This window comes from Odocoileus virginianus, unplaced genomic scaffold (genome assembly GCF_023699985.2).
Source record: "Odocoileus virginianus isolate 20LAN1187 ecotype Illinois unplaced genomic scaffold, Ovbor_1.2 Unplaced_Contig_2, whole genome shotgun sequence".
NCBI lineage: Eukaryota > Metazoa > Chordata > Mammalia > Artiodactyla > Cervidae > Odocoileus > Odocoileus virginianus.
In genome coordinates this window covers 5022974-5043077 of record NW_027224319.1, presented here as the reverse complement: position 1 = coordinate 5043077, position 20104 = coordinate 5022974, and the positions used below count along the sequence as shown (strand labels likewise).

At 56.6% G+C, this 20104-nt stretch overlaps 2 protein-coding genes across 10 annotated transcripts in view; one reads left to right on the top strand and one right to left on the bottom strand.

The window, feature by feature from the left end:
- MAP4 (microtubule associated protein 4) overlaps nucleotides 1-10231 on the top strand; it is a 92954-nt gene extending 82723 nt beyond the window's left edge. Inside the window, 5 exon segments of the mRNA XM_070463432.1 lie at nucleotides 630-722; nucleotides 4111-4192; nucleotides 5668-5780; nucleotides 8030-8107; nucleotides 8109-10231. Of these exon segments, the coding sequence (XP_070319533.1) occupies nucleotides 630-722; nucleotides 4111-4192; nucleotides 5668-5780; nucleotides 8030-8107; nucleotides 8109-8207 (465 nt within the window). The 3' untranslated portion in view covers nucleotides 8208-10231.
- A 428-nt stretch (nucleotides 10232-10659) lies between these two features.
- The window catches only part of DHX30 (DExH-box helicase 30), a 28117-nt gene continuing 18672 nt past the window's right edge, over nucleotides 10660-20104 (bottom strand). For all 9 annotated transcript variants that reach the window (XM_070463434.1, XM_070463433.1, XM_020915841.2 and 6 more), the window contains 16 exons: nucleotides 17989-18290; nucleotides 17418-17538; nucleotides 16551-16700; nucleotides 14920-15072; nucleotides 13805-14641; nucleotides 13502-13577; nucleotides 13311-13415; nucleotides 12873-13048; nucleotides 12463-12669; nucleotides 12299-12380; nucleotides 12035-12228; nucleotides 11753-11912; nucleotides 11493-11650; nucleotides 11296-11399; nucleotides 11079-11218; nucleotides 10660-10986 (listed from right to left, as the gene is read on the bottom strand). In XM_070463434.1, coding sequence (XP_070319535.1) covers nucleotides 10733-10986; nucleotides 11079-11218; nucleotides 11296-11399; nucleotides 11493-11650; nucleotides 11753-11912; nucleotides 12035-12228; nucleotides 12299-12380; nucleotides 12463-12669; nucleotides 12873-13048; nucleotides 13311-13415; nucleotides 13502-13577; nucleotides 13805-14641; nucleotides 14920-15072; nucleotides 16551-16700; nucleotides 17418-17538; nucleotides 17989-18290 — 3219 coding nt within the window. In that variant the 3' untranslated portion in view covers nucleotides 10660-10732. The remainder of the gene's footprint in view (nucleotides 10987-11078; nucleotides 11219-11295; nucleotides 11400-11492; nucleotides 11651-11752; nucleotides 11913-12034; nucleotides 12229-12298; nucleotides 12381-12462; nucleotides 12670-12872; nucleotides 13049-13310; nucleotides 13416-13501; nucleotides 13578-13804; nucleotides 14642-14919; nucleotides 15073-16550; nucleotides 16701-17417; nucleotides 17539-17988; nucleotides 18291-20104) is intronic.

Sequence of the window (20104 nt, the reverse complement as noted above, 5' to 3'; positions counted from 1 at the left end):
CCATCTTTCTTCAGCCCTGAGAGAAACGGGCTCCTCGCGGTAGTGTAGCAGTGCCTGTGGTGGCGCCCCCTGGTGCCCAGGGCCCCGCATCGCAGGTCCAGCCGCCTCTGCTGTCTTTCGTCTCAGCGTCAGATCTGGGTTGTGAGCCAGCTGCCCCAGGCTTCGCCGTGCAGCCTTTGCTTTCCCAGACCAGGTCTTTCTGCAGCGATTCCAGGCCCTAGATTTCAGGGAAGTGCCGCCTTGGGTGAGGATGGGTCCAGATGAGCAGGACTCTTGCAGAGAGGAGCCTCGGGGAGAGAACAGATGTGGGTGGGCTGTGGTGGATGGGGATCGAGGCCACTGTGAACAGCAGCTGGCCCCAGGAGCGGTGAGGATGTCCATGTAGCATCTGGTGACATCTCCTGTCCTTGTGTTGTTCGTTCATGTTTTCACTCTTTCCTGCTCCTTCCGGTCCCTTGCCCTGTGCTTTTCCACAGCTGTTCTGCTGGAGGTAGGCTTTTAACAGCACCATCTGCCACTCGTCATGGTCACGTGTGTACTCACTGCCTGCCCTGTGTCAGTTCTAACCAGCCCTCTCCCTTTGTGTTGTTTTTTTTTTTTTTTTTTTTTTCTGTTCTCTAACACTCCAGGTCCAGATAGTCTCCAAAAAAGTGAGCTACAGCCATATTCAGTCCAAGTGTGGTTCCAAGGACAATATTAAGCATGTCCCTGGAGGTGGTAATGTAAGTATGCGCTCGGGGCCAATGGTGTCTGAGGCCAAACCCCCCATGGGGCGCACTGGGGAGAGGGCCACCCCCCCCCACTGTCGGGTGAATGGATTCGGGGGAGACTCTTATGCTCACATGAGTTCAAACTGGGTGTCCCTGGTGAGCCCCAGGGCAGCTGGGTGACATACACTTGGCATCTTTTTGCCCCTGTGGGTGGGAGGCCTTGCTGTCAGAGACCTGGTCTGAGGGATGCGGTCAGCAGCTGGCCCATCATCTGTCTCAGGTCCGCCCCAGGAATGCGGTGGTTCTGACCTGGAGACAGATGTCAGGATTCCTCCAGAGCCCGTCCTTGAGTCCTAGCTGCTCTAGAGCAGGGAGTTGGTGACCAGGCCCGCCCCATCTCCTGGGTCTTCCCTTCATTTTCATGACTCTGCTCTCTTTTTCCCTCTTGCTCTTTCTCCTCCTGTCTCTCTGCCTCCTTCTCCCTCCTTTCTGCTCTCCTTCCCTTACTGTTGCCCTTTTCGACCCCTTTCTCCTCCAGTTTCCTTTTATTTTTTCTCCTTCCCTGTCCCATTCAGACATCCTGTCCATCATGCTGCTACTCTGTGCCACCCTTAAGATCTTTGTTGGGGCACACATATCTAGAGCTCAGAGGGCAGTCCAGGGAGAGACTGTGCTGACCACCATTGTCATCTGGCATGTGGAGAACGCCCTGTACGTTTTCCGTGTCCCTGTGACAGACCGCGGCAGGCGGGACTCTGCCCTCACCGCCTCGCCCCTTCTCTCCCGCTCCCAGAGGAGAGAGCTGCCCTGTCCTCGTCTCCCTTGTTCATGCAGTTCCTTCTCCTTGCTGCCCTGACCTGAATTAAGTCCCACTCTGCTTACCCTCTTCATTTGTAGGCTCCATCTTCCGCCGTCTCAGTGGTCATGCCATCCTGCCCATGGGTTACGGAGGCCCCCACGCCACAGTTCTGTGAGGGTGCAAGCATGGAGCACCTGTTTTTCCCCCACATGACTCCCCTTGCTTCATGTCCTTCCTGGGCATCTCCCCACCACTGAATCTTCCTGGCGTGGCTTGGCACTCAGGTGGATGGTGCTGGGTTAACTTGGAAGTTGGCCAGACACTGGCCATCCTGATGTGGGAAGATTGAGATAGGTAAAGCATAAAGGCAGCACCTGGTTAAGGTGGTAAAGATCCAGCCTGTGAGGGGCCCAGTAGGCACTGGCTCTAGCTTTTCCTCTCAGGTTTTTGGCTAGATGCAAAAACAGAGTGTGAACAGTGCGGGGATTGGGTTGTGTGTGTGTGTACGTGTGTGTGAAATAGAAATGTGTTTGTATATGTTGTGTGTGGTATATGTCAGAGCTCTGAAAATAGTCCTCGTTTATCTCTCACCTACTATGGTCTTCCCACACTGCCTGCACATGACTCCAAACAGGATTTTTTTTTGGCCATGGAATGTACTTTTTTCAAGTATTTCATTTTAGGACGCTTCCTTAAACAGCAGAGCTTTAGGAAACTGCCTGTGGCGATGTTTCCAGGTGGGAAGATGAGAGTAAACAGCCTAGACTATGTTACTGTTGTGCCTTCCATCAGTCCCTCCGTAAAGCCACCATGATCATACCTGCATGGTAGAAGGGTGGCCACCAGCCATATGCATCTAACCCTGACCTGCCAAAGCCCTCTTTCTGCCCAGAGAGAAATTCTGGGGTTACCTCACAGATGAGTGGCTTGGAGCAAGATTCTGGTTGGCTCCACACAGGCCCCCACGTACGTGACCCTTTTGAGAACCAAAAGGCCATCGGGCGAGAATATCACAGCTATTTCTGTGGATGATCAGAGTTTAAATTTTGCAGCAGTTTAGTTCCATTTCACCCTTGTGAGGAGGGGTGTATATGTCAGTGGTTTCTGAGACTGGCTGGCAGGGTCAGTTCACTAGCAGTATTGACACCTGTGCTGCCCCAGGGGCAGACTGCGTGAGCGAGCGACAGGAGGAAGTGCGCCGATGCCAGGTGGTCGTGGCACGGCTTGTGTGGGCCACTGGGCATCCCTGGGTGGGGCCTCAGGGCCAGCATGAGAACAGCAGCACGTGGCTCCGCTATGTACAGGCCTCATCTCGGTGGCTTCTAAGTTAGTGAGAAGCAATTAAGCTTTTTAAAACCTTTAATTATAGACATTTTCAAACATACACAAAATGAGAAAAAAAGAAAAATGATTAAGTGAATTGGATATCCTTTTTTATCCAGCTTTTATTATTTTTGTGGCCAGTCTTATCTATATATGCTCACCTCCATTATTCTGAAGCCAGTTCTAGTTATATCTTTTACCTGCAAATATCCCAATATATAACTGTAACAGATAAGAACTCTGATATACATATGTATAATATAAAACTGCATAACATGTTAAACAAATTTCTTTATCAGGATCCAAGTAAGGTCCATAAGTTGTAGTTGATTGATTTGCCCCCTTGTAATCTTAGGTGTCACCTGCTGTACAAGTTCTTGTTCATTTTTCTTTTTTCATGGTAGCACTTTTCTTGAATAAAACTGAATGGTTTGTCCTAGAATTTGGGTTCTACTGAGGATATCCCCATGGTTTCATTTAACATATTCATTAGTCCCACATTTTTCTTCAGATTAATTCAGGCTTGGTTCTTTATTTTACCCCCACATTTTTGCAGGACATTCATAGGCAGTGGTGGTGTTTCTATCAGGACATACATAATGTCTCACTCTTCTCATCTCTTCCTGATGCTGGCGGCTGTTCTTGCCCAAAACCCTGACTTCAGCAAAGGTGCACTGTGGTGAAACTGGAATTCTCCCATCCCTTCTTCATTTATTGGCTAGACTGCATCTATAAAGGGAAACTTCCCCTCATCAACTGTTCTTTCACTGAGGACTAGGCTTCTCATTTGGAACACGGTCAAGAGTTGTGTGGGCTCCACATCCTGGCAAGAGCCTGGCCATGGCGAGTGACCTCTGTTGACCCCTCACAGGTCATCTCGGGTATGGTGCAAGATGAGCCTGCCACAGTTGCTGCGGACACGTGGTGGCCTGCTCTAGCATCTGCCAGACCTGTGACTGGGAAAAGTGCACTTCCCACACTCCTGTTGAGGCATAATTGTAGCACTGTTGGAAAGACAGAGCCGAAGCTGAGGCTGCCATTTTGATGGTAGTAGGTACTCTGTAAATGATTGAGCACATAAAGCAATTAGTGTAGAGCCGATGTCCCTGCAGGAGACAGTATGAAGGGGAGATGGAGCAAGGGGAGACACAGGGAAGTCTTTGGAAAAGGTAGCCTCTGAGCTGGACTTTGGAGACCATAAAGAGAGCTTGGGTTTGAACCTGACAGTACACCCTCTCTCTGAGTGAATTGTTTTTGTGTGTATGTTTTTCTCCTCAGGTTCAGATTCAGAACAAGAAGGTAGACATCTCTAAGGTCTCCTCCAAGTGTGGGTCCAAGGCTAACATCAAGCACAAGCCTGGTGAGTGGTGCCTCCCTCATCCCAGGTTTCACCCCTATGCCTCTGTCCTTTCTATTAAGACTCCTAGAGCCACCCACGCCCAGGGCGCAGCAGTAGAAACAACATAGGCCTCAGCCCTGTCAGAGAGGGGCTTTCTGGGCGCTAACCTCTTCATTGGAGGAGGAAGTCTGTAAGGGCTGCCACTTGCACGGGCAGAGTCTCGAGGCTCTCCTGTGTGCACCGCACTGTTGACCTGGGCCTATGGTAGAGGTGCTCTTCCAGCTGACACCCTCCTCGGCCTCCCTGACGCATGTTCAGGAGCTGGTGCTGAAGGAGCTGTAGAAAATGCTGGCTGGGCCTTGCTGGTCAGATGCAGGGGCAGAGAATATTTCTGAGCAGTGAAGCATCAACCACCAGCTCCTGCAGGGACAGGGAGCTATTCAGCAATGCTGCCTCGGCTCACGGACTTGGATCTTGCTGCCACAGCAGTCCAGACTTTCCTTCCAGCAGCACAGGCCTGGCGCCCCTGCAGAAATCTCTGGCAGCTGGCATGTTGTCTGGGCAGGGCCTGCGTTCTGCCTGTACCCTAAGAGTCTTGTGTGTCCTGGTCCAGAGTCTGCAGGGCCGTATCTGCAGTAGCAGGCACACTGGCTGACAGCTTCCCTTCATTTTTCCATTCTATCTGGAAAATCCACTGAACTTCTGAGATAAATCTTCCCTAGTGACACTAAGTGACTTGAGGTCCAGGTTTTTCAATGGGCCAGAAGTCCAGTGGGTAGGATACCTGGAGAATTGGGTGGGAAGCTAGGTGACATGAGCAGAGAGGAGATGGGAGAGTAAGAAGCCTCAGGGAAAAGCCCAGCTGAGGGTCTGGCTGGCTGTGAGAGCTCTCTGGCTGAGCTGCGAATGTTCTGCGAATGTTGCCCGTGTACAGACTGCCTTCCCTCCGCTTCCACCTCTCACCTTCCCTTCTTTTCGGGACAGATTTGGTTAAACTGTTCACCCAGACCATACGCCCATCCTGTCTTGCTGGTCACTCGTCTCCTCCAGTATCAGTGCTGGCAGCTGGAAAATCGGGATTCCAGGATCCTGACCCTGACCAGCAGGGTGTCCATGAGGCTGAAAGCGGGATGGACTCCTGTACCGCTGTCAGTTAGAGGGCGGTATCACTCCTCCAAGTGACCCCGAGGCAGGCGTGCATCTTGGCTCCTTTTGAGGCTCTCCTGGGGCTGCAGGCAGTGCACGGTGGTGGTAGGGTAGCTTTCTTTCTCTCTGGCTGTGTGGCGAAATTGGCTCAGCCTGACCTGGAGAAAAGGAGCCCTGTTATGACAGAGGTGTTCACTGTGCCTCCACCCGTGTCCTCAGGACCACCAGGAGCAGATCCCGTTTTTCCTGTTTCTCTCCTGGGCACAGCCCAGTCTTTGGCCAGCCTCCTGGCTCTGCTTGTAGGGGTATTTTTCTGCCACCCATAATGACCCATTTCTTTTTGGTTCCAGGTGGAGGAGATGTCAAGATCGAAAGTCAGAAGCTGAACTTCAAAGAAAAGGCTCAGGCAAAGGTGGGATCCCTCGATAACGTGGGCCACCTGCCTGCAGGAGGTGCCGTGAAGGTAGTGTTTGGGTCCTGACGGGGCTGCAGGTGGGGGGTGGGCTTGTGGAGCTGGAGTCTGGTCCCAGCAGATGGGTGCCTGTCACCGCCCCTCAGTCACTTCAGGAGTCATGTTTCACCCACTTCATTACTGTTCCCATCGTCAGTCATCCATCCTGAGTGAAGCAGGAGAGGTGAAGAGGCCCCAGCCCGGTCAGCTCTCACCTGTCCAGCTGGAGACAGAGCCTTCTCCTGAGAGCCATGGGCTGCCTTTCTGAGCCCATCTCAGCTGTTTTCAGAGGAACGGCTGATACGCAGGCCCCAGTGAGGCCAGGGGTCAGTGGAGTGCCGTTCTCGCAGCACCCCGTGAGAGGGCAGTGCGGTGCTCTGTGTCAGGCTTCCTTCCGGGCCTGCGAACGGGAAGGCACGTTTTCGGCTGCCCATGGCCGCAGGCCCGACGTCCGCCTCCTCAGGCCTGACTGCCAGGCCCTGGAGAGTGCCGGGCTCCCTGTGCTGGCTGGGCCTCTCCTGCCTTCCCTCCCTCTCTTCCCTCCCCCTCCTTCCACAGTACTGTGAGACCCTTTGTCTACCAGAGAGTCTGTCCATGTTCCATGTCATCAGGTCGGGGCACATGGGGGCAGCATCTTCCAAGCCTGAGGGTGGCTGCAGGTGCCTCGGGAGATGGGTGAGGAAGCGGGGGTGTGAGCGGCGCTGTGGGCCTTCCTCCTGTGTCTGACCACCCCTCGCAAAGCTCCATCCCAGCTTTGTCCCAGTCGCCCTCTATGCTTCAGTTCAAGCCCCCACTGGCTCCCTTGACCACTAGGGGCCCTGACTCTATCACAGACTCTCAGGTCACGCTCCACACCTCATGAGGGGCCATTCTCTGGTCACCCTCCCTGGGATGCTAACTTCAGTGTGGTCCCAGCCACTTGACAAGCACGCACAGACCAGGGCTCACTCTAGGCCTTTCTGACCGCCAGTCTGTTCTTTATTCACAGCATCTCCCTTTTTTTTTCTTTTAACCACTTCCGGAACTATTTTTCTAGCACAGAGGCCATATCTTTCACTGTTCTAAGTAAGGACCACCCTGGAGACTTCCATTGTCATGTCTGGGCATTTGTGGCACAGGCGTACCAGCTCACCCAGTGCCCTGCGCCCCCACTGCACCCCCAAAGCCCTCCCCTTATGCTCTTGACTCACATTGGGTGTCCACGGTCCCCACAGTCCTTACTGTACCCTAAAGTTCTCCCGGCCCCTGTGGTCTTCGCTCACCATACCTCTTGAACACCTTCCCGGCTCCTCTTTGTCCCAGGCCCTGAAAGGGTGCCCAGCACAGAACAGGCCTGTGTCAAGGATGAGTAAACAGTGATTAGCCAGGCAGGGAGTCTGTGGGGTCCCTCAGGTCCAAGGTGGCAGCTTGCACCCCACAGAAATGCGTCCAGCTCCCAGAGTTCCCTAGCCAAGTCCTGATCTACAACTTGAGATCATTCCTTGGGTTTTTTTTTTTTCCCTTGGGTTTTTTTGCTAACAACCTGCTGTCATAGTTTTGATCTGGCATCAGCTATGTTAAGTAGCCGGGCTTTCATGTCAGGCTTCGTGAGGTGCGTCCCTAGCCAGGCTGCACCCCCTTCCTGCCCCAGAGCCCAGGCCTGGGTTCTTGCCCAGCACTGGGCCATTCAAACCAGGATCTGGCCTGGCGGGTTGGGGTGGGGAGCACCTGGGCTTGACTCCCAGATGTGACCTACGTTAGGCCGTGGAGGCAGTGTGGGTGGGGGCAGAGTGTGAAACCCACCGCCATCACCATCCCACTCCCTCCCCGACTGACCCTGCACTGTCTCCCCACTGTTTCATTTGTAGACTGAGGGCGGTGGCAGCGAGGCCCCTCCGTGTCCGGGCCCCCCTGCTGGGGAGGAGCTGGCCATCCCTGAGGCAGCGCCTGAAGCTGGCGCCCCCACTTCAGCCAGTGGCCTCAGTGGCCACACCACCCTGGCAGGGGGTGGTGACCAAAGGGAGGCCCAGACCTTGGACAGCCAGATCCAGGAGACAAGTAAGTGGCTGGGCTTGGCCTGAGGGCCAGCCAGGGGCCCTGCCACTGGCTGCAAATTGAAACTCCTTTGTTTTCTGAACTGGAGAGTGGCCTGAATTTTAACGAAGCAACCTTTTATTTTCCAGGCATCTAATGATGACATTCTGGTCTCGTCTTCCGTCCCTGTGTCCCCCCTCTTGTCTCCCCTGTCACCCTCTCCCTTCCTTCCTCCCGTGTCACTGCAGATTGAGACCTACAGGCTGACGTTCCGAGCAAACGCCAGGGCCCGCACCGATCACGGGGCCGACATTGTCTCCCGCCCGCCCTCACTTCCCTGGCGGCCCCAGCTCAGGCAGCCGGGCCCCTAGCTCCCCGCCCCAGGCCACCCCCCAGTCTGTGGCTGGGCCCTGGGCAGCCCTCTAGGCACCCCCTTTCCTCCCTCCTTCCCTCCCTCCCTCGCTTGCCCAGGGCAGCAGCAGTTCCCCCCAACGCCCACGTTCCTTTCACTTCCCGCCCCAGGCCCAGCTCCCTGCTTGGCTCGCATCCTCACCACTTCGCTCACCACTTCGCGCCACTGCTCCACGAAGAGGGTTGGGTGGAAAATGGGGTGGGGAAGAATAATTTTAGGATCTTCTGAGACCTGGGGTGTAGGGGCGAGCTGGATCCCAGCATCCTCTTCATTTGTTTGGGTTTTTTGGACCAAACCCAAGAGAAACTGACATACCCTCCCTCCTCGCTGGTCCATCTGGAGGGAAGAGTGGAAGCGGACATCCACATGATGGCTGCCGTTAACTGCACCCCCTGGAGCCTGCTAAGCCACTGCCTCTTCCTTTGACCCTACGATGGTGCCCACCATGCAGGTGGTACCAGGCGCCACTTGCTGCCCTCCCCGAGTTAGTCAGAGGCAGCGTTGCCTGTCCCCGCTCCTCCCCATACCTGCCTAGCTGCTGTTTATCTTTTCTTTTTTAATAACCTAAAAACCAGTGGAGTAGTTTTGCAGGTTGAAGCCATGTCTAAATGAAAGTCCTCAGTAGGTGTTAAAGGAAACAGGGAGGGGAGATCCTGAAGCCTCCAGCTGGGAGGTCAGGCGTCGGGAGCTGCCCTGGCTTGGGCAGCTCGGGGCCCCAGCCCCAGAGATGGTGTGGGCAGGGCAGGCGTGGTGTGGGGGCTGTGGGCTGGAGAGCAGGCAGGGACCGCTAGGGGCTGATCAGTGTGGACTGGTGGTTCTGGCATTTCGTGTGTATGCTGCTTTTCTTTTCTAACCAAGAGGCTGGTTTGGGCATCGGTTTGTCTCATTCCCTGGGATCTGGTGGAAGACATAAGGTTGGGACTGGAGAGGGCCATGGAGGTCAAATTCCTCCAAGCCTGCAGCCTGGGACACTGCCAGGGAGCCCGATGTGTCCGGCACTCGTGGGTAGTGGGGAGTCAAGGCTGGAGATTTAGAAATAAGGACATGTGATGGGCCATCCAGGCTCCCTTGTAGCCTGACTGGAGAGGGGAGAGAGGAGAGGTGAGGCCAGCCCAGCCTGAGGAGGCGTGTCCCAGTTAGGCCTGGTCTTGGGATGGCTGCAATGATTAGCCCTGGGGATTATATTGACATGAAGATTTCTTATTGCACTTGTATTTTTTGTATTAAAGTTTGCATGGTTTCTAATAAAGGATTAAAACGTAACAGTTTGTAGTGAAATGGCCTGGGAGTCTCCAAGCCTTCTCCTCTGAAGTGTTTTCTGCAGTGCAGACTTGGCCCCTCACCCTCCCACTTCCTCCTCAGGCGTCCCCTGGCGCTGAGGTGGGGGGGCTCCCGAACTAAGCTTCATTCAGATTTGATGTCCGTGTAGTGGGAGGGTGTCTGGGCTGGGAAGGTTCTCCCTGTTTCTGAGGTTATTATTAGCATTTTCTCCAGGGAGGTTCGACACCACATCCCCAACTCCCCAAGCACTACCAGGGGTAGAAATTGTAGGGATCTTGTGGAAAAAGCACTTCTGGAGCCAGAGGCCATCCAGGGTGCTTCAACAGTGCCAGGGACATCAGGGTGTCCGTGTTTTGTCTGCAGAAAGGGGTGAGGGAGGTGGGGTGACAGTGCTGGGCCTCAAGGTACCTGCACCCATGTCGATGCTAAAGTGGACGACAAGCTCTGGGTCTTCTTACTCCTTTGGCCAAAAGCAGTAGAGGTGACCCCAGTGGAGGGCCCTCGAGGGGGCGCTGGAGTGGTCAGTATTCTGAAGGGTGGTCTGGTCACACTTGCCGTGACAGATCCCAGCAGCTGGAGCAGCTGAGAAGGCTGCCCCGACAGGTGGGCCCAGGGGCCCTGCGTGCTCTGCCCTGCAGCCATCGGGGCAGGGACATTTCTGTGCTTCCCCATTTGCTTATGGCTCAGCCGTTCCCCATGTCAATCTGTGATTCTGTTGTAACGATTTCCAGAGTAAATAAATCTCTTCTGTCCCAGACACGCAGGCCCTGTCTTTTGTACATCCTGGTCTCTACCCCCCCAGCGTGTGTGATCCACCCACTAGGGACTCGTGTGCGCGTGTGTTCTTCACCTCAGCACCTCATCTGTGAACCTGGGGCTGTGACCGGGGGTTAAGGTCTGAGCGGGCCTTGGCTGCTTACGGAAATTTCCCCTCCCCCACCCGCCTGAGCTGGGAGGAGGCAGCCAGACTGAATGAGGATGCACGTGGTGGGCCCTGCCACACCTGTAAGGACAGTGCAGAGACGGCTGGTCCACGCTCCTGAGGTGTGGGTTTTAAGCCCCTTCTTCTAAGACTCTGGGCCCCTCCCTTCTGAGCCTTCATTCTTCTCTTGGTTTGGGGTGTGTGGTCCCCATCCCAGGGTGCTGAGGTCCTCCCTGAGAGAGGAGCCCCGCGGATAGCGATGCTCACAAGGGATAAATAGAACTTTATTTTAAATAAACATTTTCATTCTGTACATGGCCCCAGCAGAGACGGGGCTTAGTCGTCAGCCGTCTTGCGCACATCAAAGCTGCCGCAGGGCCCACGCAGCAACTCCGCCAGCAGGGCGAGCAGCTGCCCGTGCTCCTCCTGCACGCAGGGCGGCAGTGCCGCCAGCTCGCTGCGCAGGCTCCGCTCCACCATGCGGCCCAGGGCCCGGCGCAGCTCCCGCAGCAGCCGCACAGTGCGCGAGTCACCCTCCAGCCGCAGCAGGTCACTGTCACTCAGGGAAATGGTGGCCCGGCGCCCATCATCTGGGGGAAGGGGAAGGCGTGAGGAGCCCAGGTGAGGCCAGGCCCAAGGAGGCAGGGCAGCCAGAGGTGCGGAGAAGGATGCAGGTACCCACCACGGATGTGGACGTCCCCGTCGGTCAGCAGCAGCACAGCTAGTGGGTGCACCTGGGAGGAGTCCCGGACGAAGACGCTACCGTTGGACTTGACAGCCATGAAATATGTCAGCCATCGGCTCCGTAGCCGGGTGGCCTCCCTGGGGAACAAACGGCTGGGTGAGGCCCCCTCCTGAGGCACCCTCGCTGCCCGGCTTCACCTGACGGGGATCCCCACCTGTTAATGGTCGACTTGTGCAGCAAGATGTTGCCAGATTTGGTCCTGTATGTGACACTGTTGGGCTTGAACTTGCCCTGCCGGGTCACCTTGCCCTGCCTCACCTGCAGGGATGAAGGGAAAAGGTGGGTGGGTTGAGCAAGGAGCCAAGATGGGAAGAGAGACTGAGGCCTGGTGCCCCCGCCCCGAGGCAGCACCTGGATGAGGTTGGGGTAGAGACCCGCCATCAGCACCCCCTTCACCAGCTCCTCCTCCTCACTGTACTCGTTGCACTGGGCAGAGGCCAGGGTGCAGTCTGAGGGCTTCCCAACCAAGAAAGCCTCATAAATGTTCTCTGAGAACTGCTTGATGAGTCCTGGGGAGGCAAAATCGGGGTGAACCTAGGGCTCTGCTCACCGCACTGGCCCAGTGCAAGTGGGAGGGGCAGAGGACTCCGGGCAGTGTGGGGTCCGCTGACCGTGGATGAAGCGCAGGCTGGGTGCGTAGAGCAAGTTTTCCTCCAAGTAGTTCTCACGGGAGCTGCGATCCTGCCAGCGCAGCACCTCCTCCCAGCCAGACACAGCCCGCACGAAGGCCAGATGGTCACTACCACTGTCGTGGCTCAACAGTGCCTTCACCTGGTAGGGGGAGGGGTGCCGGGGTCACAGGGCAGGGACCAGAGGGGAGGCCACCTCGGAACAGAAGGCAGTGGAGGGCCAGAAAGGAGAGAGGAGGGCCGCGCGCAGGCACCGGGTCTGACCTTGTCCACCTCCGCCCGGTTCTGCAGGCTGCTGCTGAAGGGGTCTCGGGTGAGGCAGGAGACAACCACTAACAGCGGGTGCAGGCAACGGAAGATGGCAGCCAGCACGATGGCCTTGGCCAGCCGCGGGTCGGTGGAGATGTGAGCCAGGCGCTGCCCCAGGGTGGTCAGGTACTCCCGCTGGTCCAGAACCCCTGCAAGCTCAGCGGTCAGTCCCGCCCTTGAGAGCCACTCGGCAGCCTGGCCCAGCCGTGCCCCACTCACCGATCTCCTGGAGCAGGATCACGGCCTCGTCCACCGCCTTGATGTTTGGACTGTCTACGGCCTTGGAGAGGAACTCCACCGCCTACAGCGTGAACGAGGCAGAGCCTCCGTCAGCCTGCACCCCACCTGCGCGCTCCCAGGCCCCCTGCCCACCCCTGCCGCACCGTCTTCTCTGGCATGTGGATCTTGGCCTGCAGCACCAGGTTCTCCAGGGGTGTACGCAGGATCTCTGGCACTTGGAAAGGGGCCATCTTCTCCAGCCGGCTCCGCGGGAAGAGGTGGTAGGCAAAGCCAGACTGGCAGCGGCCCGCCCGACCCCGGCGCTGGATCACATTGGCTCGCGACACCCACACGGTCTCCAGGCAGGAAACCTAGGGAAGGGGACCTGTGAGCAGCCAGCCACACACACACCAGAGGCCTTCCTCCACGCTCCCCCAGGCCTGGCCTTCATCCAACTCGACCCCTCAATGTCCCTCCCGCAAGAGAGACACAGACCCCACGAGTGCGGCCTTTTCAGACACACATGGGCCCGGGGTGGACCTGGGCTGTGGCCAGGCCATGAGAGGGGCGCCACCTTGGTCTTCAGGTCGTAGCGCTCCTCCTTGTGCAGACCACTGTCCACCACGTGCACGATGTCATTGATCGTGATGGAGGTCTCGGCGATGTTGGTGGCCAAGACGATCTTGCGTACCCCAATGGGAGGCTGCTGGAATATGGCCTTCTGGTCCATCATCGGGATGTTGGAGTGCACTGGTGGCAGCGAGAACACACTGGTCATGGGCACGCACCACCTCCATCAAATCCTCCCCGTAAAAGGGCAGGCAAGAATTTGGACCCTATCTTGATGAAACTGAAGTCCAGATTAGTAATATACCCAGTAGAGGTCACCAACCCGGTAAAAAGTAGTGTGGCCTGGTGACAAGCCCAAGACCCTGAGCCCAAGGCGAGCCAGTCCCTGGGACAGAGGGCAGGCCTCGTGTTGGGGCCACCATCCTCGCCCACATGCTCTCACCTGGCAGGATGAGGTACTTGCTCTCGTGCATGCCCAAGGCCTCCTGGAGGCGTTGCTGGACTCCTTTGATCTCCTGCCACCCCGGCAGGAAGCAGAGGATCCCACCTGTAAAGAGGCCCTGCAGGCATGAGCCAGTGGCTCCCTGTAGACGGAGGGCAGGGTGGGCCTGGGGGACAGAAGAAAGCACCCACCTGGTTCCCCACGAGCATCGATGTGCAGAACCAGGTCAGTCACGAGGTCCAAATCGAGGGCGCATTCATCCTCAGACTGCGGTGGGGAAGAGAGGCCAGTCACAGTCCCGGGGCCAGGGGTCGTGCACAGGACACGGCCACCGTGACTCGGTGAGGCCAAGGCACGTGACACCTCACCTCCAACCCTCACCACACCCTTGTCAGGCAGGCCCGGTCCTTGCCATTTCTAGCAGGGAAGGAGGGGATCCGGGAGGACAGGCCAGGAGCCTCGGCGGGGCGGGGCGGGGCGGGCGCACCCCTCACCTCGTGGTGCCGGTGCCGGTGCGGGTACTGGTGCTTGCCCAGCTTGGCCAGGATGTCCTCCAGGTAGTGCTCCTTGACAGGGTACATGAAGCCAGGGACCTTGATGACAGGGCAGCCACCAAAGTAGCGGGAGAAGCGCTCGTTGTCACCGGTGGCGCTCATGAGCACCAGGCGCAGAGCCGGGTTGAGCCGCTGCAGGCCCTTGAGCAGGATCAGCAGGAAGTCCGTGTTCACGTCTCGCTCGTGCACCTCATCCACAACCACGTGGCTCACGCCCTCCAGGCTGGGGTTGCTCTGCAGCTTCCGCAGCAGGATGCCCACCGTGCAGAACAGCAGGGCCCCTCCTCGGGCCGGAGGCTTGCTTTCCAACCGCACCTGGAAACCCACGTTCCGACGCAGGGAAGGGCCCAGTTCGTGGCTGACCCGCTGGGCCACAGACACAGCCGAGATGCGGCGTGGCTGGGTGATGATCACGTTGCAGCGGGCACCGCGGCCCTCGGTCACGTAGCGCTCCAGCAGCAGCTGGGGGATGCGCGTGGTCTTCCCACAGCCCGTGTCCCCAGCAATGACCACCACTGGGTGTTGCTCAATAGCATTGAGGATGGTGTCCCGATGAGGGTCCACGGGGAGCTGGGGTGCCTCCTGCCAGACCGGCCCTCGCCGCCGCCACAGCTCCAACAGGCTCTGGCTCAGACGCAGCTCCTCTGCCTCGGACAGCGGCACGTAGGGCTTGCCTGTGATGGGGTCACTGAGCGGCCCCGGGTCCTTGCCCAAGGGCAGGATGTCCTCGCCCTGCAGCCGGAGCTCCGAGGAGATCCACGGACTCTCCACAGGGTACTGGGGGCAGGAGAGGGGTACAGGAGAGGCAGACGGAATGACGAAGAGGAGCACTTCCTCCTTTACCCACAGCCAGTCCCTCCACGACTCACACCTTCCAGAGGCTGTGGTCCAAGCCGCCAAGCAGGACTCAGTCCCTGACTACCCCGGGACCATTGTGGGCAAGACTGCACGGCTCGGAGCCAGGGTGCTCCCAGGCTCCACCCCAGTGGGGAAGCAGGGGGTCACTGCAGGTGAAGGCTATGGGCAGGTGAAGGGGAACGTGGGGATTCTCTTACATGGTTCAAGAAGGTCTCAATCTTGCGGAGGATGGGCTCAGGCACCTGGATGGTACACGGCCGGCGCTGGGTCTCACCCAGCTCTCGCAAGGAGGCCAAGTTATACATGGCGTGGGTGAGCGGCTCGTTGTTCCGGTCCACCAGTCCCAGGCTCTGTAGAGGGGACACGGATGGCTCGGTCTAGGGCCCACTCCCCAGAACTGGCTCAGACCTGCTCGGCAGCTCCAGAGAAGTCCTGCAAAGCAACCTCTTTTTTTTTTGTCCCCTCCCAGAGCAACCTCTTTTCTAAGAGATTTTTGGGTTTGGACTGACAATGGTGCAGGAGAGAGAAAGTCACCACCCCGATTCCCCCCACCAACCTTTCAAGTTCAACTGCCACACCACCTCCTACCCCTGCAGATACCCAGTTCATCATACAAATGTACGTGGAAATTCCTGTAAGTATCTACTTACACAACTTGGTAAAATAAGCCACCGGAAGGGAAACTCTTGTTTTATTTCCACGTATACCCAAGACCACCTCCCCAGAGATAAGACAAAGCATTTCAACACACTGGAAAGCCAGCCATTTCTCTCATACTCTGTCATGTGCAGAGTCTGCACCACTTCTAAGGAAGTCTACCCCTGCAGGGACCAATCACCTTCCTCTAGCCTCCGAGTCCCAGGAACAAAAGAGGTACCCACAGGGCCACCCTGCTGTAGGAAAGGCCCCTGTCCTTTCCCAAGACTGAGGATTTGTCTGCAGTTTCTGCCTGCAGGCATCCAGGTGCTTGCAGAACACGGCTGCCCCTTGGGAAGCTTGCTCCTTCCCGAGACAGGTGTCTACCATGCTTGGGTCATCTTCTCATCACTGTTTTTGTCGGATTAAAATACAGACTTCCTCAAAGTCCTCCCAGTTAGCCCTACTTCTGTCCTCTTGAGCCACAGGTAACAACACAGCCACTGCCTCCCACCACTTACCCGACCCCATCCCTCTTCAATTCTCCAGGATCTCGCTATCTCTCCCCATTAGTCGTATATGATATTCAGTTCCCAGAGCCAAACGTGCACCAGAGGTTTCTGTCCATTTGGAGTAAAACACGGTGTCTTTCCTCTTAGTCCGCAAACCAGACCTCCACTGGGTTCAATGACACCCGCAACTGGGGAATCATCTAATCTCCAAAGCTGCTTCCAAACGACCGCGGGCTATAAGCCATGTTGCCTTCGCCTGATTGTTGGTCCCCTCATTCTGCATCCCACACGAAGTCACACTGTTCATGTTGGCTACAAAGCCCAAGCTACCAAGATCTTTCTAGATACTAAGCCAGGCCCCCAACAGAGACACTGCTTCTCCAGTTCCACACCATTCAGAACGATGAGCATGTCTCCTCCTGGTTTCACCCGGGTTCCAGTCCACAGCGCTGAGAAGGCTGAGCTCAGAACGAAGCCCCTCTGGAGGAAGTGTGGAGAAGCCCTGGAAACAGCGCCCCCAGAGCCTGACAGACAAGGCTGGGACACCAGCTACTTCTGTGTCCAGGCCAAAAGCCTGGCAAAGGTGGATTTCATTGCCTGGAAAAGTGGACCATTTGCCAAGGGTAGCAGGGAGCTCCAAGACACCTCATGCATCACACCAGGGACCCTTCCGCACTCACCTTCAGTTTCTTACAAGCCAAGGCTGCCGCTTTATTCTCTGCCTCTGCTTTGCGACGCCCCTTGGCCACGAAGGTCATGGGACAGGGCCAGAGGAGGGTGAGGGTGGCCAGCTTGGTCTTGGTGCCCACCGTATGGAACTGCATGAGGTTCTACAAAAGGGTGAGAGGGGGTTACAAGACGGCAGGGAACGGGAACTTCTAAGTGTTCTCAGAGTGCCGAGGAACCCAGATACGGATTTAACCCGCATCTGAGCAGGTACCAAACATCAGCCCCGAAAGAAGTGCCACTGAACAGGCAGAAGAGAGCCCCGTGAGGCCGCAGTTCCAGGATCTTGGCATGGTTTCACAGGAGAAGATGGCATCTGGGCAACGCCCCTACCTGCCCTCCTAGCCCACTGTCCTCTCAGCACTTTCAAGGCACAGTTGTGATGGCAGCTGTGGGTGGAAGCTGTCAACACAAGCTAAGAGCCAAGCACATCCTGGGGGAACAAAAAGGCCTTGCGCCTGGGGAGAAGCTCCGAGTAACCAAAGCCCCTCGGCCCGGCAGTGAAGATGAAAACCTCAGCAAGTCAGCCACCCGCTCCCCGACCCGCCACTGGTGCCCGCACCCCTGGAACAGATCTGGGGTCTCCACTCCTACATTCCGCAGCCCCTTCCCAGGCTCCAGTGTCCTGACTTCCATTTTACCCCTGCTGCTTCACCCTCCAAGGACCCCAAGCTCCTCCAGCTAGCCCAGGCTGGGCTAAGAGAACGGGCATCTAAGGCTTCCCACAGACCTACAATCTCCCTCCCACCTGATCTTGGGGAAACCCAGACTTGAGCAAGCCGGCTCCCCACTCATACACGCTTTCAGGAGACCGAGCTCACCTTGGCTGTGGAGGAGGATGTCGCTATCTGAATCACCTTGGCCAGAAGGTTCTTGGGAAGTGGAAACTGGGTCAGAGCCCTGATAGCACTGTCGTCATCTGTCATTTCAAAGGAACCCCCCCTGAGAGGACCAAGAGTTCGGGTGAAAAATCGCTCTCTTCCCAAGCCAGTTTCACCTGCTCTGAAACCCAGGGGCTGACGCGGCGTCACTGCAGTGGGCAGCCAGGCGGGGGCATCGTCACTTGGCCTGTGGTCCTCTCACAGACACAGCACACGGGGCGTGCCCTCAATCCCCCCAGACACACAGGAGAGTGAGCAGCGGGCAGGCAGAGCAGGTGCCGGGCCTCTGAAGGGCTCAAGTGTGAGCTGGAAGGCACGCCCATGCTGCTGTCTTGCAAGAGCCCAGCCAGAGCACACGGCCACAGCTGGCCGTCCCCCAAACAGGCAGATGTACTGTGAAAGAGACTCTGACTGAGACGCAAGCAGGGGTCTCCCATCTCAGAGAAGGCTCCCAGGGAATACGCCCCCGCCCCGCAGCCGTTTCCCCAGTCGCCCCTGCCCCTGGCTGTACCTGGAATCCCTGAGTGGGGCGTGGGAGTCTTGCTGGGTCATAGACAGAAACTCAGTGACATCGATGGTCCCTTCTTCTAGCTCTTCCTCCTCATCCTCCTCCTCCTCCCGACCCAAGGAGCGGGAAAGGCCCCCAGGTCCCCCTGGCCGGATGCTCTCAGGATTCAGCTGCCGCCAGGAAGTGGGTGGCATGGTGGGTTCTGGGCGCCACCAGCTGTCAGCCGGAGAGCCAAAGCGATCGGCTAGCACGCGGTATTTGGCTGCATCAAACAGCTCATTCCGGGGACCCAGCAGACCCCAGCCCTAGGGGAAAAAGAGGGGCGCTGTGAGGGCCCATAGCACCCTCACAGCGCAGTTTGTTCAGAACCTGCCCAGTTACCCTGCAGGTCCCTTGTGTGTGGAAGCCACACTTTTTCACCTGCCTGCTCACCTCAGGCCTGGCCCAGAAATGGACATAGAGCACTTAACCTGTCTAGCATCAACAGATGAAAATGACAAGGTAAATTCTTATAGCTGTTAGACAAAAGACCAAGAGACTGAAGAAAAATCCCCATCAAAAACCCCATAGGGCAACAGGAAGCAGATGCATTCACAAAGTGATCTAGAAAGCTTCAGTGAGTGGGGTGATTAGGAAATATACCGTCTAGACTGTAAAACAGATATACCTCTGAAACAAGAATCCTATGCCGGGAACCTATTCTAGAACTAACACCAAACGTTTTAAAGCCATTTATACAAAATTATTATTTTAAAACATTCTCTTCTAAAGAAAATCAAATAAGACATCTGCCGAGTCTCTAATGTGGACAAACCAACACGCCTGGCACTTTGGGCACCACACCAAGAGAGGACACCAGGTCCCGGCCCTCAAGAAGCTCCGAGTCTAAGAGGCAGAAGAGAAATGCAGAAAACCAGAATCTAAGGAACAAAACAGTAAGCAAGGAGCTAGAGCAAACAGGAGAGGATTGGAATAGAGCACAAGGTTAAAAAATTCAAGCTGGGAGTGGTCGAGACAGCAGAGGTAAGCCGCGGATGAGCCAAGAGGCGTTCAGACACGCGACGGCGGGCGCCAGAATCCAGGCCCCGCTCCCGTGTGGCTTCAGCCCCACCTGACTCCTGACAAGCTGAGGAGTGACCACTCCCTTCCTAAAACTCTCCCCTCAGGTTTCTGAAAGAACCAGCTGTAATTTAAAATGGTATCAGGTAAAGCGTACTTACAACAGCAACAGTAGCCATATATATACATTTTTTAAAGGTATAGAACTTGGTAAAAGGACGCAAACTAAGGGCGTTCCTGTGATGAAACTTTTGCCCAAAGAGAGCAAAGCAGCCTACATAAGCCATGTAATGTAACTCCAGTCAAAGTGTGGACGGACTCTCTGGGCCCTTGACACACTGTCAGATCTCTCTGGAGGAACACACGAGGATTCTAGGACAGTAAGATGCTGTGGCAGGGGACAGGAAAAGGGCACACCACACACAGCCACACTGAGGAAGGCCACACCACTCGGGGCGGGGCGTGTGGGCGCCTGGCCCAAGGCTGGGCTTTCACGCCTCTGCCTCACTGTTTACATGGACTGTCTGATTATGCGGAAGACACACACAACGCCCTCTCCCCTGGCCTTCCCCAGGACAGCATGCTTCTCCTCCCTGCTCCCATTCACCTCCCACCCCACTCCCTCCACGGACTGCTTCCCTCCCAGGGGCTCCTTGTGCCGACTCAAGCTTCCCCACCGCCCGCTCTTCCTCCTGCCTCCGCCGTCGGACCCTCCGCTGTCCTCTGAGCTCCTCAACACCCCAGAGAGAAGCTCCTGCACCGCGGCTCCTGGCATTCACACCTGTTCTGGGCCCCCGTCTCTGGTCTCGCCTGACCCTGCCGCCGCGGCTGGGGACTATTCCTAAAGGCAAACTCAGCGTGTCATTCCAGCAGTCACCACTAGTCAGCAGGCTCAGCATCCACACATCAGTCAAGACTCCTACCGGAGACACCTAGTAAGTGTGCTGAGGACGTGGAGACGCTGGAACACTAGTGCCCTGTTGGGAAGGCACAGTAGTACCGTCACCACAGAAACACTACGGCAGTTCCTCAAAGAATGAAGAATTACGGTATCATCTAG